The sequence below is a fragment of the Phoenix dactylifera genome, unplaced genomic scaffold (assembly GCF_009389715.1).
Source record: "Phoenix dactylifera cultivar Barhee BC4 unplaced genomic scaffold, palm_55x_up_171113_PBpolish2nd_filt_p 001238F, whole genome shotgun sequence".
Taxonomy (NCBI): Eukaryota; Viridiplantae; Streptophyta; class Magnoliopsida; order Arecales; family Arecaceae; genus Phoenix; species Phoenix dactylifera.
The window spans coordinates 91,389-106,732 of record NW_024068573.1 but is presented as its reverse complement, the minus strand read 5'-3'; the positions used below and the strand labels follow the sequence as shown (position 1 = coordinate 106,732).

Here is a 15,344-nt window from a genome sequence, read left to right as displayed (position 1 = left end):
GAGGACCATTTAGTTGGGACATAGAGAATTTGTGCAAATATTAAAAATGATTTTTACAGTGAAGTTAAGCAATGCTTGAACTTGGTGTTAGTAAACAGTTTGCCGAAGATGTATCTCAGCACTGCAATCCAAAATAATTTTACAGCCTATTTGAAAGTTTCCTCTAGATAGGCTTACCATATAAGCACCACAAGATAGAGAATTCTATAATTAACTCTAATTCATCGGCTTGTTCGTTCAGATTTCGGTGGGATTCGGATTTGTTAATTGTACATGAATTTTTAAAACGCATTGTGCAAGAAACTAAAATCTGCTTTCTATTTATTTTGTAAAGTTAAATGGGGTTCGGATCGGAATCGAATTCAAATTTTTTGGATTGGGATAGGATTATATATATAGATCCGATCCAACTTAAATGATCTATTGAGTTAAAAGTTATAGTCGTGGATCCAACTCAAACAGAAAATTGAGTTGGATTGGAGTTACTTATGATTCGGTCTGATCTAATCTATTTGCACGCACTCATATGGCGGGGGATCCCAAACTGCGTTTCCGTCTTTTTTGCCCGGCGATTAATAATTCTAATAATCACATGGTTCGGATTACCATCTTCTCAGAAATTATTAGTCATCCTTCTTCTCGCCTACTTAGAGATATATCCAACTACTCCGAGAGGGCAGTACGCGTCATCTTCTCAGGAGTTATTACTCATCCCTCTTCTCACCTACTTATAGATATTTAACAGATAAACAAATCACAAGGTCCAAATTACCATCTTTTCAGAAATTATTAGTCATCCTTCTTTTCACCTACTTAAAGGTATTTCCAACCACTCCAAGAGAGCAGCAGGACGAGTCATTTTCTCGGAAGTTATTACTCATCCCTCCTCTCACCCACTTATAGATATTTAAAAGATAAACACATCATAAGGTTCAGATTACCATCTTCTTAGAAATTATTAGCCATCCTTCTTCTCACCTACTTAGAGATATTTCCAACTGGTCCAAAAGAGCAGTACGAGTCATCTTCTCAGAAATTATTGGTCATCCTTCTTCCCACGTACTTAGAGATATTTCCAACTACTCCAAGAGAGCAGTATGAGTCGTCTTTTCAGAAATTATTACTCATCCTTCTTCTCCCCTGCTCCAAGAGAGCAGTAGGACGAGTCGTCTTTTCAGAAATTATTACTCATCCTTCTTCTCAGAAGTTATTGCTACCATTCCTCTTCTCACTTATAGATATTTCCAACTTACTCTAATATATTCCGCTTTGAGAACTAATGAATGCGGCGGATGAATGATGGCGATTGGAATGCTTTAAGAGCTGTGCGGTGGGTGATCCGACTGTGGATTCGCGCGAAGGTGAATCCTTCTTTGGGGCAAAGATACATCATACGAATCTGGGGGGTGACGGCTCCCCAGGTTACTGTGCCTTTTTTTCTGGAGGCCAAACGCCGCTTGTTTTGCATCGCTTTCAGCCCTTCCTTCTCCCTTCACAAGGTTGCTTTAGTTGGTTTGCGTCGTTGTCGTCCTTTCCTCCTATCTTCCACCCAGCCCATATAGCAGCAAGGTCTCATATTTAAGCCACCTTGCTCCGCGCATATCTTATACCAATGAACCGTGTGAATCCACCAGCTGGATGCATGTGAGGGAGTTCGGCAAAGCCAAACTCTTCTTCTTCCGTGCATCGGAGCTGGGCTGGAAGCCATTTTATGTGTCACCGCGGGCTCCATCACAAGAAAACATCATGTATTGGGCACAAATCACGATCGTCGGTTACCGGGCTAATTAATTAATAAGCTTGCGCGTGTGTTATTCTAATTCGTGTAAAACAGATAAATGGCATGGTGTCAAAACTATTATGGAGTCAAAGAAAGATTCATTAGATGGTGTGTCCGCTGGGATCTGCCTGGATTCAGGTGTTTGGCGTTTGTCTTTTCCCTGTGGGTCATGTCTGAAGCCTTCAAACAGACTGGCTTACCAATGTGAAACCACACGTGCCAACCCTCATTCGCTCTTATTCCGATTAGAGTTCCTTACTTATATTTATGAGCATGGATAGTTTGATGGCACCGTAGAATATAACGCTGTTGATGGTCATTCATTTTAAACGATGATAATTGTGATATTTGGCCTAGAATGGGCCGTCTGGGGCTCAAGCCGGTAGGCCCAATCGACCAGCCTATAGCCGAAAGAGAAGCTAGAATTGTGGCTACTTCCTTAGAAAAACGGAGGCGATATTTGCGATAGCCCCACGGCGGCTCCGTGGCTACTTTGAACGGCTGCCGATCTCACTCAACCGCTACGAGAATTGTGGCGGTGAACGAGCTCTCTCCTTCCTCTGCCATTGACCCACCATCGAGCTCCTCCTCCCTCCCCTCCCTCCTCCTCCGGTGGCTGGTGTGCCACCCATTATGGGTCGTGCTCATTTTGGGCCATGTTCATTTTGGGTCGTGTTGGCCCTGTTCATCCATTATGGGTCGTATTTAATTTGGATTGTGTTCATCCATTTTAGACCATGTTCATCTCTATTTTGGGCCAAGATATAGGAAAAAAAAACTAGCCCTTTACTCTCCTTAATCGAGTAGATCTAGACCTTTCCCTAATAGTCGACCCGAATCACTTAGACCGAGCCCATGATCAAAATTAGACCAAGACTTGGATCTAGATTCTCTCTCTATGCCAGACCTGGAGATCTTAGTTCAAAGCCCTGGCATCCTTTTCTCATATCCAAGTTGATCCCTAGCCCTGCACCACCTCGATACTCGGGCAGTAGACCGCCCTATTACTTCAACCCCAGCAAAATTTGACCATTTTTGATATTTACCATTGAATCCTCCTTGCTCGGACCGATCTGGGCAATCAGGCACAATCACTTAACCGACCTGATCTGGGGGCATGAAGCTGTTATCCGCAGTGTTTAATTTTGACTTCCAAAATAATGTTAAAATTAATAATATTTTAATGATATTAAATAGGGGCACCTAACCCGTTTGCCTAAAGTAGTTTTAAAGCGAAAGAGATAAGTAATCTAATGCTTCAAAGTGTGTTTTCCAAAATTATTTGGTAAAAAGTTTATTAGTTAATTAAATTTTGATGTATATTTGGTATTTAGTTAAACAAGCCAGGCATGTTAATATTCATTTTAAAATTATGTTATATGTTATGAAATCTAGAAAATGTGATGGAACAAACTATGAAAAATCTATTTTGTATGTATGTATTCTTAGCATGGCTATAATCTGGCTCCGCTAATGAAAATTATTCGTTGACCCTGCCGACTCGTAATATGTGAGAAAGTTGTTTCGACACCGCACCACCAATATTAGAATAGTGGTATTTAGACACCGTTGCCTCCGGTTGTTAATAATAGTGGTTTTTGGCACTTTGTGTGACCCATGTCACTGGGTTACGTGGCCATAGCCTATTGATGTGGGAATTTTGGTATCAGTTTTTATAAAAATAATAATAATTTTTTGTAAAAAATGTTTATTGATGATTTATTTTTCAGTCAATATTTTGTGCTTTAAAAAAACATTTTGCGGGTGATTCGGCAATAGTGGCCGATTGGATCAGGAGCGGGTGCACTAGGTCAGATCTACATCCACTTGTCTATGATGTATGCCACCTTTTGGAGGGTCTCGACTCAGTTGGGATCACACATGTATTACAGGAGGCGAACAGTGTGGCTGACTGGGTCACTTCCTATGCAACACATCACACTGGAGTTTTTGTATGGGATGGTACAGCCCCCATCCCGCAGGGTCTTGCTCATGCTTTGTATTTTGATGCTTCAGGGCGCCCTCGCAATGCATAGTAAAACCCCGGTTTACCAAAAAAAAAAAATAAACATTTGGCATGTTTTGACCCACTATGGAGTATTATGTTACTTATTGGGCTTGTGTAGCTCACTATCATATTTTTTCTATTTTTCAGATCCAGATGCATGATCGTATAGGATTAGAAAGTGCGCTAGATTTTCCGAAGATTCTTTCAGTTATTGGCATTTAGTTAGACTAGTTAGAATATTTGATTTATTTTAACACATGTTACATTGGAGCTATTGTCAGAATAATTTGAATAATTTATTGATTAAATTTTTTTTAAAAAATTAGTATTGCTTTGATATAATCTGTAGCCTTGAATATCTATATGGTGGTGTCTGCGGCGTTCTGAATTCGGGGCGTGACTAATAGTGTGTTACAGTGCAAACCATGCACAATAGAGGATGCTCGATCTTGGCCAATTAGAACGCGCGCGTCCGTATATATAGTAATAGTATTTGGTTCTCTGTCGCCCCACGTGGGAGACAGGTGTCCGCAATCACATATGGTAACACATTGAGGTACTCCGTTTCCTTCTACTTGTAGTGACTAGTGGTAGGTCGCATTCATTCTAGTGGACTGAAGCGCTTCCGAAGGCCAAGCAAAATTGTTACGAAATGCAAGAGAAGTCCCAAAAATGATCCGCACCATAATTTCCGTAAAAATAAATTAAAATTATACATTACATATATTTAAAACATAAATATATATGTAAATCATTATTTATCTATTATTTTGCTATAATAGGCATTATATCATGAAAATAATACCCTTGTCTTGCACTTACATAATTCATTTTTTTAAAAAAATAAATATCTGCGCAAGATTATAAGTAATTTTTTGCTAATATTATCATGGATTGGTGCCTTTCGACGGTGGGCCGTACAAGTGGAGCGCCGGCGGGCGACGGGGCCCCGAAGGAATAAACAATTTGGCTGGCAGGCCCACTCTCTCCCCCGTTCCGTTCTCTTCTCCTCCCCCGGCGCCCACCTTCTCTCTATAAATGGAAAGCCTGGCTGGGTTCATATCTTCACGTTTCCTCTGATATTTTTGTTTTCTTGCCCTCTTAGATTCCATCGTCCCCTATTCCACGCGATAAAAATCGTAAGGCCTCGCCTTCGCCCATTCGAGCGAATCCGATCTTTTTGAGGCCGTTATCTCTTCTCAAGCCTTCTATTTCTTCTTTTTTTTTTTCTTTTGTTTTGAAAGAATCGAGAGAATCTAATATTCGCGAATTTTGTTGATTTCTTCGTTTATTCTTTCCCTTTTCTTTCTTTTTTTAATTAAAATCCTACTACATGGCTGGCTTGGGTTTGAGGTCTGGCTATTTATCTTTTGTTTCGTCTTCCTTTTTCCTTCTATTTGCTTTTTCTCGCGAAAATATGGCTTTGGTTCTTTCTTCTTTTTTCAATGTCCCCTTTTTTTCGTTCGATTTTGCCTTTTTAGTGAAATCTATGTTCCACATTATGTACTCTCTTTTTTTCCAAATGCAGGTGCTTTTTGATGTGACTATTTTTTCTCTCATTATAGAAAAAAATAAAAAAATATTTTTTTTGCATGTATGCCTTCCAAAATATATAAAATTATATGAATATCATCGTAAAATTGCTATTTACATATATATCATCATAAAATACTTATTTTGCATGTATATCCTTCTTTTTCTTTTTTTATACATATATCCATACCATCTAATGTAGTTAAAAAATAAATGATTTACATTTAAAATGACTGAAATACCATTACCAAATAGACACGCAAAAAGAAAACTTTATAAGGATACAAATACAAATAGCAACTCTGCAAGGGTATTCATGCAATTATGCATATTTAGGAGAGTATACACTTAAAAAAATTCAATAAAAATAATCAAAATTTAGTAAAGATAATTCAGTTTTCTTAATGAAAAAAGGTGACAAGAAAAGATTAATACTACCATGTCACATGATCTCATGTTAATATCAACTCTTATAGAATAGACCATGTTGCTTTTACGAAATTCTTGCCTAAAACATAAACAACAACTCAATATTTACAAATTACTAAAAAATATTTTACTAATCTAAGTATCTATAATTAATTTAAATTTGAGATTCTTTCATTTTTAAAAATGATGAATAATATATAGGTATCATAGATTTAATAATGATAATTATATCAAAATCAAGAGGAGAATAGCATTACTAAAATGATCACTTAATATTCTAACTTGACCGAGTAATGATTTTAAAAAGAAAATTGGTAGTATTGCTCAATCTTTATTTGATTTGTCGATCCAACTGAATCATAAAAGACTTAGCAAGTGTCAATCGAGTTTCAATCTTTCTTTAATAGATTTTTTGACTGTATACGCTTCTAAGTATGAGAAATTGTATGAATATCCTTGTAAAGTTGTTATTTGAGTGTATACCCTTATAACTTTTTTCTACATATCTATCTATAAGGGTATTTCAGTTATTTTAGTTTTGAGCTATTTATTTTTTAACAATGTTAGATGGCACAGATATATATCAAAAAAGAAAAAAAAGATATACAAGCAAATAGTAATTTTACGAAGGTATTCATATAATTTCATATATTTAAGAGGGTATATATGGAAAAAAAAATTCAAAAAAAAATTATTTTTCTTTTTCTTTTATTCTCCTTGTTTGTTTTTTTTTTTTCAACTTTATAAAAGTGGACGAGCTTTAATTAAGTTTTCTTTTAAAAAAAATTTGATCTGGGTCTTGCAATTTTTTTTAGTGTTTCTGGGATCCAGTGATGTCAGGAGCTCTGGATCTTGCTTTTGCTGTGGGAGGAAGCATCGACAAGAAGGGAGTCAAGTCGGCAGTGGAGCAGTATGTTTCTCGCCGTGCCCTCTGTCTTTTTTTCATCATAATTCAATAGTGTTGGACATAGATAGCTATGAGTATGTTTGATCCGGGGAGAATGCCATTTTTATCTTATCGTTATGAGCATATTGTACCACATAAGTTTTGACAACGGATCACAGTTATCAACTGTGTTGAAGGAAAAAGGAAAAAGAAGTACAATAGTACAATAGTACTTTTCTTTAATTATTCTCAAGGATTAATGTAGCTTTTGTGAATAATAGTTTGTGATAAGGACCCTTGCTATTTGGCCTATAACATGTACATGTGTCCATGCAGAATCTTCTTATGAAGCATCTGGCCTAAATTTTCCTTCTTTTAGGCTTATAAAACAATAATGTAATTTGACAAGTGAAACAATAATCGCATTCTTCATGCCCTTCCTTTCTGCTAGTGGTGTCTATGCATTCCTCAACTTTACAAGCTCGAATCTTTGCTGTCCCTATAATTTTAACAAAATAACCTTGTGGCTGCCGTTACTGATTTGACAATCCACAAACAAAATGATGTGAACAAAAGATGGACTATTGATGTTTCTTCCTGGAGTTTACAACATTTTGTTCACTATTAGTTCTTTCTGAGCGCAATTATCTGTAAATTGATTTCTGGTATTTTTCTTTAATTGTGTATAATTTTTCTTTTCCTAGGTATGAGAACTATCATGGCTATTTTGGAGGGGATGAGGAAACAAGAAAAGCCAACTACAATGACATGGTAAGACAACTTATCTATTTATTTCTTGTTTAATTGTTGGATTTAACTCCAATACAAAGCTTTGTTCATTTTATCATTTATATAAAACTCGTTGCCAGCATTAAAAATATGATCCCATGGTTTAGAGTGTTACTTATGGTTTAGAATGGCTTTGGCTAGTAGAATGACAGTATCGATCATAGGAATGTTGACTTGCTGGCCTAAGTTGTGTAGGTAGATGGTTAAAATGGACAAAGTAGATTACTTTAAGGGTATTTGGGCTTATAGGATCAAAGATTGAAATTTACCAAAAAAAAAAAAAAAAAGATTGAAAGAAGGATGTAGAAGACTGCGTTGTCAAGTGGAAGGGTACTTATGCAAGACATAAGATCTGACGCCGTAGAGGAACAGAGATCTGATATGCCTGATCTGATGCAGGAAATAAAAGTTTGAAGAAAAATTGACATGGAAAGCTGGTTCCCAAAGTTAATTCTAAGATTCTTGTGACTAGAGGAATTCCAAGCAACTAGTTTTATGGCTAACGTGCACAAGATAAGACAAATCTGAAACCATTGATATGACAGCAATTTATAAAAAGAAGAACAAAAGAAAGAACAAGAATTAAGGAAAAAACATGTGCTAACGTTGTGATCTTATCGCTATGCCTGTTATCTAAAAAAAAGTTAAATATCTGAAGAAATTGAGGCTTGCTTGGTTCATAAAATGATGTTGAAAATCGGTTTACTAGGATAGGAGGAAGTTACTAAATTGTGCAGTTTTATGTGAACTTTTCTAGACTCCATAGATAAGAAATAAACTATGGCCACCTTCAATTTGCTGCCATGTATGGACATATTGTATGCATATTTTTATTATACTGGAAAAAGATAAATCCAAGAGTCCTGAACCAACCACAACTCTTCAAAAGTCACATTAAAGTAGGAATATGTTATAGCTATTCCACTTCAAATATAACTCCTAACTATGTCAGAGATTGTTTATGGTTGTTTATGCAGGAAAAATAGAAACAGAAAAAACTATGCCTGTGGGAATGGTTATGCCTCAAGTTTTTCCAATTCCGTTTGGCTACGATGTTTGGAAGATTTTTGGAATAACTTCTGAATAAGGATTCTTTTATCCAAAAAAAATGTAAAAAGTGGGCATTAACAATTCCTTTATGGCCATGAATAGTTTATGACAACTCTCCTATGAAATACTTAAGCCTATTATAAGCAAGTTTGACTGACATAACCATTTCTCACTTATGCCTACCTTTTTCGTGCATTTGATTCAGGAACAAGAAAAATGGGAACACAAAACTTATGCCCTTGGGAATAGTTACGCTTTGAGTTATTCCAATTTCTGTTTGGTTATAATTTTTGGGACACTTTTTGGACGAGAAATTTTTGTTCATAAAAAAATAAAAAGTAGATATGAAAGATGCCTTTATGCCAAGGAGTAGCTTATGACAGCTCCCCATTGGAATGTTTATGCCTGTCATAAGCAAGTTTCACCAGCATAACTCTTCCTTGGTTGTGCCTATTTTCAAAAGGCTGTTTGGCAAGAATAAGGCCTATTCCATGCCCTATGCCTGCTTTATGCTCAAAAATGCGGCCTAAAGGTTTTACAAACAATTTTAAAAACAAAAAGGTTTCATCATTATTTCTGTTCAGTCTATTTCAATTCTTATTGGAATTTTAAAAACAAAAACAAAGGCACTATCAAAAAGGTAACTAGTGTCAATTGTCAAATTACTGGCATTTAACGTTTCTTAATTTTTTTCTGGTATATGAGAGTTTGCTATGACTTGTATAAGCAGCAAAAATCAAGATCATGAGATGGCAGATGCAGTGTATTTTTAAAGATTGCAATCTGAATACATGTATGTACGTATGTATGTATGTACAAATATAATATGGACTCTTATACTTTCAAATTCTGGTTTTTATACTTTGTATTTATACCTTCATTTTTTATTAAACAGATTTTTATGTCAGGATAAGGACAAATATTGTATGATAGGTTAGGATACCTTGGTCATGACTTGGATGTTTACTGTTGAAGCCTTAAGGTACTTGTGATCAGGTATCAGCTATAGCTGACAGTTTTTGAGATTAGTTGAAGGGATAAATTTGGTCCATGAAATTGTATAATTATATCTCTTCAAGTTGAATATCCAAACAAGACCCTTTTTTCAGGGCTAAGTTTAGTTTTTTCTCAAAGCGAAGTTTTTGCTCTAGTTTTTACTGATACATGGATTAATTGCAATGGATTCATTTTTAAGGTTTTCATATTTGATTATGGATAAAAGACTATATGCAACACTTCTGATTTAGAGAAAAGATGTCCGCATCAGTGTCAATTTTTAACTAAGTATGCACTGATGACGTGATGCTTGTTTGTCTTGTGAAGGAATCTGGATGAAAATATTGGAGCAATGTTTGTTCTTTGTAATCTGATGAAAAGATTTCAAAATATCATAACCTGTAGGATAAACTCATTTTCTATATCATTGAATAACTGCGAATTTGAATCCAGCATGAAACAGTCAATGTGGTTTTGACCATATCCTTGCAAAATCTAACTAAATGCTTTTGGTATTTATTTGATATATTTCAGGTAAGCAAGTACTATGATCTTTCCACAAGCTTCTATGAATATGGCTGGGGAGAGTCCTTCCACTTTGCTAACAGGTTAGCACTACTTTAATTACTGACATTTAATTTATTCATCTTTCATCAGAAAAAAATACACTATGTTTATGGATCATTTCTTGATAATTGCTTAGAATTAATTATTTACTTTAATAATGTTTATGAAGATGGAAAGGGGAATCATTAAGAGAAAGCATCAAGCGCTACGAGCATTTTATTGCGCTACAACTAGGCTTGAAAAGGGGAATGAAGGTTTTAGTTGTCTTTCCTTTTGTGACTTACACGGCAAATCTTAGTAGGCAAGATGCTTTGTAGATAATGTATGCTTCTGTATATTTGTAAATACAGGTTTTGGATGTGGGTTGTGGGATTGGTGGACCACTACGGGAAATTGCTAGATTTAGGTAACCTTTTTTTCTCAACTTTGTTCCTGCAAGTTGTTTTTCTGTATTCCATTTTAAAGTTAAAATGGATCCTGTTGCATAATTATCATGTCGCATTTACTAGAGAAGCTGTTTTGAATCATATCGAAATTAGAGCAGCAAATTCTATCAGAATTCTGTTGTTAAACATGCTTGGGCAGGGATAGCACTAGGACAGGTCACATGCCTCACATTTTTAAGGAGGTATGTTACACTGCTATCATTAAGTGCTCATCGACAAGACGAGGTTAGGGTAAGTATGTGGATGCAATTGTTGTGTAAATACAACTTGATATGATGCTTAAATGAAAATTGAAGGCTAAAAAATTGCATAATCTGACCATTTCTGTTGATCCATTACTAAGACAAATCTATGGCAGTCTAATGTGATCAGAAAAAGGTGGGTAAGTTGAAAGGTTCTTCTGGGGTGTGATGTGTTCATTCATTATTTCAGATAAGTGGTCTTTGTTATTTTCTATACAACAGATCTAACTGTGGACCTCATGGAATAAAGCCCACAATATATTATGGTTCACAAAGTTGGCCAAGGGAGAAGCCTAACATATGCCATATGAGTGCTGAGAGGCCATGCTGAAGCTTATATGAAGTAAGTTTAGGATGGATGGTTTGGGGGCTGAGTGGGTTAGAGGAGGCTTGGACTTCAAATGGGGGTTAATAAACTGAGATAGTTTGACTTTTGCGATAATTAAAGAACCAAGAAGGCCTTAATGAGGACTGGAGCTCCAATTGCATTGAAAGTGTCAGGAAGGAGGAACCACGAAAAGTAACATGGCTGGTTGTGAGAATGGTCTAAAGTTGGTGGTGAAGCTTAGTTGTTAAGGTTACGTTTGTATGTTATAATGCATGATCTTGAGTAGAATTTCTCGGTGCAACTGGCAGGGGAAGCATGTACAGATATTTTTAAGAGTTAATTAGTTAAGAGGTACTGATTCTTAAACATAACCAGTAAATAAGTAAGATTTTATGCACGTAGACTTAACTGCTTCTATCATTCCCATGCTCTAAATTCTATTTTTGTCAGAAAAATAATAAATGCCCTCTGCTTTAGCATATTCTTATATTGATCAAAAGATTAAACTAGCAGTCATTTATCGTCCTTCAATGTCTTTCATTTGAGATCCTCTGTAGAATTAATATTTAAATCTTGCAAGCTCTTTTCTTGTTTCCCAAAACCTGGACTATTTTTCAACTTTTTATGGTTCTGGAGCAGATCCTCCGATAATGTGTCGTCTGTTTTAGATTTATATTTTGGAGAATAAATCATATGATTTGACATAAAAATCTTTTCTAGTTTTCCTAAATCACAGATAACTTGCAATTTCAGCATGGTGTTTATCTACAGATGTTGGTTTACTCTTGAGTGCCGTATCATTTTCACCGAGAAAAAAAAAACTAATTATGGAATTTTTTTGATACAAAATTATGGAAATTCTTTTATGGGTACATTGTTTGCTCCTGTACTGTTCTCTTCATCTCTAAATTTTTGCTTCATATGTTGTCAGTCATGATTAGATGAAGATATCCTGCTATTAATCAGTCGTGGCCGTTATAATGAAATTCTGTGCTAAATAGATGAAGATATTCTATGGCACTACAAGGCTTCATGCTTATCTATTACATCTTGTAAATGCAAATAGTTATGGATGTACTTATCTTAGAAATTAATAAACGCAATTTACCTCCCTTCTACCTGAAAAAAAAAAAACAAGAAGAGAATAGCTATGATAACTTCACATATTGAACTGTTGCAGCTTTGCATCCATTACCGGATTGTGCAACTGTGAGTACCAGATAAGAAGAGGCAAGGTTGTTAATACTTTCTGTCTTAACTATTCTAATACCTATTTGTCTTTCTTAATATCAACATGCATTTGAGACTTGATAGAAAACCTTTACTGACTGACAGTGTTCATTCCACAGGAGCTAAACCAGCTAGCAGGATTGAGCGAGTCTTGCAACATGGTTATGGTACATGTAGCTTTTTTTTTCTTTTCTCTTTTCTATCACTATTTTTCTATTTCTGGGGTTGTATTCTGCTATATATCTGTCTTTTTTTGCAAAAATTATTGCCGATTTCTCTCATTTAGAGGTATAATTTAGAATTTTAAATGTCTTTAACCTCTATAGTTAGAGGTATTATATAGAGATATAATTCAGTATGCTTGGTTAATATTTAGGATAATCTTCATGTCCTCCATACTCTTCACTTCTCATATATGCAGGGTGACTTCATGAAAATGCCATTCCCCGATAACACTTTTGATGCGATATACGCTATAGAAGCAACATGTCATGCACCAGATGTGGTAATTTGCTGATTCAAATGCTTATGTACACGTTTCGAATAGCTTATCTTTTGGCTGTATCTAAGGTTTGCTATGCCAATACCGGACTCCGTACCGATGCTACACTAGCATACTATCAGTACGGTACAAATTTTTTTTAGCATACCGAGGGTCGGTACACCAGCGGTACCGATACACTGGTATGATACGGTATGTCCGGTACCGTTCGGTATGGTATGGTATGACATAACGTGATTGGATCATACCTTCTTCATATATTTCTAATGCTTTTTTGCCCGTTCCAGCTTGGCTGCTATAAGGAGATTTATAGAGCACTGAAGCCTGGCCAGTGTTTTGCGGCCTATGAGTGGTGCTTGACCGATCACTTTGATCCGACGAATGAAAGTCATCAGAAAACTAAGGCTCTAATCGAGCTTGGTGATGGTCTCCCTGACATAAGAACTACAAACCAATGCCTTGAAGCCTTAAGGCTTGCTGGATTTGAGGTAAAAGATTACACAGCATATATTGGTCCTTAATGCTTCCTCTATATAAAGGTATGTGAGACTCTAATATGCAATTGCTTTCTCACAGGTCGTATGGGCGAAGGATTTTGCATTAGATTCTCCTGTGCCATGGTATTTGCCCTTGGATCCAAGGCGTCTCTCCATGACAAGCTTTCGATTGACTGCTGTTGGACGTGTCATTACCAAAACTATCGTAATTGAGATCACTACGACACTACTTGTTCCATATCTCTTTCCTCTTCTTCTTTCTTTTTGCTTGTTATTAAATATTGTTCATTTTGGTGTTCTGTAGGTTAAGACACTAGAATTTGTGCATCTTGCTCCGGAGGGAAGTGGGATAGTATCATCAGTGCTGGAAAAGGCTGCTGAAGGGCTTGTGGAAGGTGGAAGGTAAGTAAAATATTTTTTTCCAGTTTACTTGCTGTAATTTCTGGATGCTCCCAATCTTCCTGTGCATTGGTGTTTGCCCCCCTTATTCGTGTCGGTTTCAATGATGAAACCCCTACAATGAGGTAATATATAAAACTGATGGATGCAGGAAAGAAATTTTCACCCCGAATTACTTCTTCCTTGCCCGGAAACCCCTTTGATAATTTCGTGGAGCAGCTTCGTCAGCCATGGCTGCTACTTAACGACGGGGGATTTGCCATGATTCTATCTATATATGCTTTCCTTTTCCTTTTCCTTTTCCTTATGGTTGCTGAATATTATGTTAGCTTGCCATCTTGTGGTCTTCTGTAATTGCTTCTATCAAGTATATGTTCTTTTGGCTCTTGTTACTCCACCAAGGGCTTTGTTAGTGTTGTACGTCTTTGGGTGCCATAGAATGAAGACAGGTCGTGGCAATATGGCCATAGAACTCCTTTTCCATTGCCAACCTAGTATTTTATGAGAAGCTCCTCTTCGTGCGCGCTACTAATTAAATTCGAATGTGAAGAACGGGGCTACAGATCCTTTTGAAGCATGCCTCATTCTAGTTATCTCTAGAGGCAAGAGATGATACATTCGGGGCTATGGCTATGGGTATGGTCTTAGATTCTCATTGCCTCTAAGAATAGAAGTCACCGAGTTACGTTTGCCATTTAACTTTCTTTTATTGCACCGTAAGAGAAACTTTTCTTGTCATTTCTTTGTATCGAGCAAACAAAATTAAAAGGAACGTTATGTGTTATTGCAAGACAAGGGATTACGAATTGTACAAATTGTAGATGTGGTCGATGGAGTCATAACAAATTAACAATAGGATGCCAGGTCAATGGCTTTCCAGCTGGACATTTGGCAGTTTCATCTTTCTCACTTCTCAGGTCTCTCAGTTTTGTGGGCCCAAGCAAGCATAAGGCTTGATAGCCTAAGAGATTTAGTTGCCAATGTCCAGCCCATGAAAAAGCCAACCCTGATATCAAGAAATAAGGTGAATAAAAAATAAAGGGACTACTAGGGCAGCAGATTGTGTAGCCTCTTATTTGGCTAACCATTCTGGAGAGACTCTGTGGCCGAAAAGAGGGTACCATCCAGTGCCCTCCGAGACTTGTTATTTTTTAATTTTTTTGGATATATTCGTACCCGATATATATGATACATCCTTTTAGCAAAAAAATTAAAATAGAGTAAAAGTTCTTTTGCATAAACAAGGCCAAACAATTTTGCCTTTTAATTATAAAAATCAAATAGCAACCCATTTTGATCCATTAAATTTCTATCTGTGACTTATGGTTTGACTACCTGAAAGCCAACTTGATTATCCTTTTATTAAAAAATTATTAGTAAGGATAACCTTTTCTTGCTTTTAACCATTTTCTTGTATCATTATTTGTTTAATAGCTTAAGGTTCATGAGATCCTATTATAGGTACTCTTATGGATCTAACATCGAGTATGGACATAGTGTTTTAATTGAGTCTTGGGTTTGATTTTGGATAATGCATCCTGACCTAATGATTTATGACAACCCCTAATGATGCCCTCATTGGAGGCATTATGAAGGGGGAAAAAGTCTCATCTCATCATGTTTTTGGTGGTCGTTCAATTTACAAGTACAGTGACAATACAA

The 15,344-nt window shown here is 36.2% G+C and overlaps 1 protein-coding gene across 2 annotated transcripts; it reads left to right on the top strand.

Moving 5' to 3' along the window:
- Positions 1-4,823: 4,823 nt before the first annotated feature.
- On the top strand, positions 4,824-14,165 carry LOC103696989 (cycloartenol-C-24-methyltransferase 1-like). 2 transcript variants are annotated; one of them, XM_008778745.4, is made up of 13 exons: positions 4,824-4,927; positions 6,566-6,660; positions 7,341-7,407; positions 10,006-10,079; positions 10,208-10,292; positions 10,389-10,444; positions 12,235-12,289; positions 12,404-12,451; positions 12,706-12,789; positions 13,074-13,274; positions 13,363-13,488; positions 13,588-13,685; positions 13,834-14,165. In XM_008778745.4, the coding sequence occupies exons 2-13, from the start codon at positions 6,584-6,586 to the stop codon at positions 13,883-13,885; spliced, it is 1,023 nt and encodes a 340-aa protein (XP_008776967.1). In that variant the 5' UTR covers positions 4,824-4,927; positions 6,566-6,583; the 3' UTR covers positions 13,886-14,165. The 2 variants fall into 2 exon arrangements, with proteins under 2 accessions (XP_008776967.1, XP_026656887.1); XM_026801086.2 differs by lacking the exons at positions 10,208-10,292; positions 10,389-10,444.
- Positions 14,166-15,344: the final 1,179 nt, after the last annotated feature.

Bases quoted from the DNA above. Each gene is read 5' to 3' on its own strand.
- LOC103696989 (XM_008778745.4), top strand. From the start codon at position 6,584: ATGTCAGGAGCTCTGGATCTTGCTTTTGCTGTGGGAGGAAGCATCGAC. The intron at 10,293-10,388 runs GTTTTAGTTGTC...TTGTAAATACAG, and splicing joins GCTTGAAAAGGGGAATGAAG to GTTTTGGATGTGGGTTGTGG. The intron at 13,686-13,833 runs GTAAGTAAAATA...TGATGGATGCAG, and splicing joins GGGCTTGTGGAAGGTGGAAG to GAAAGAAATTTTCACCCCGA.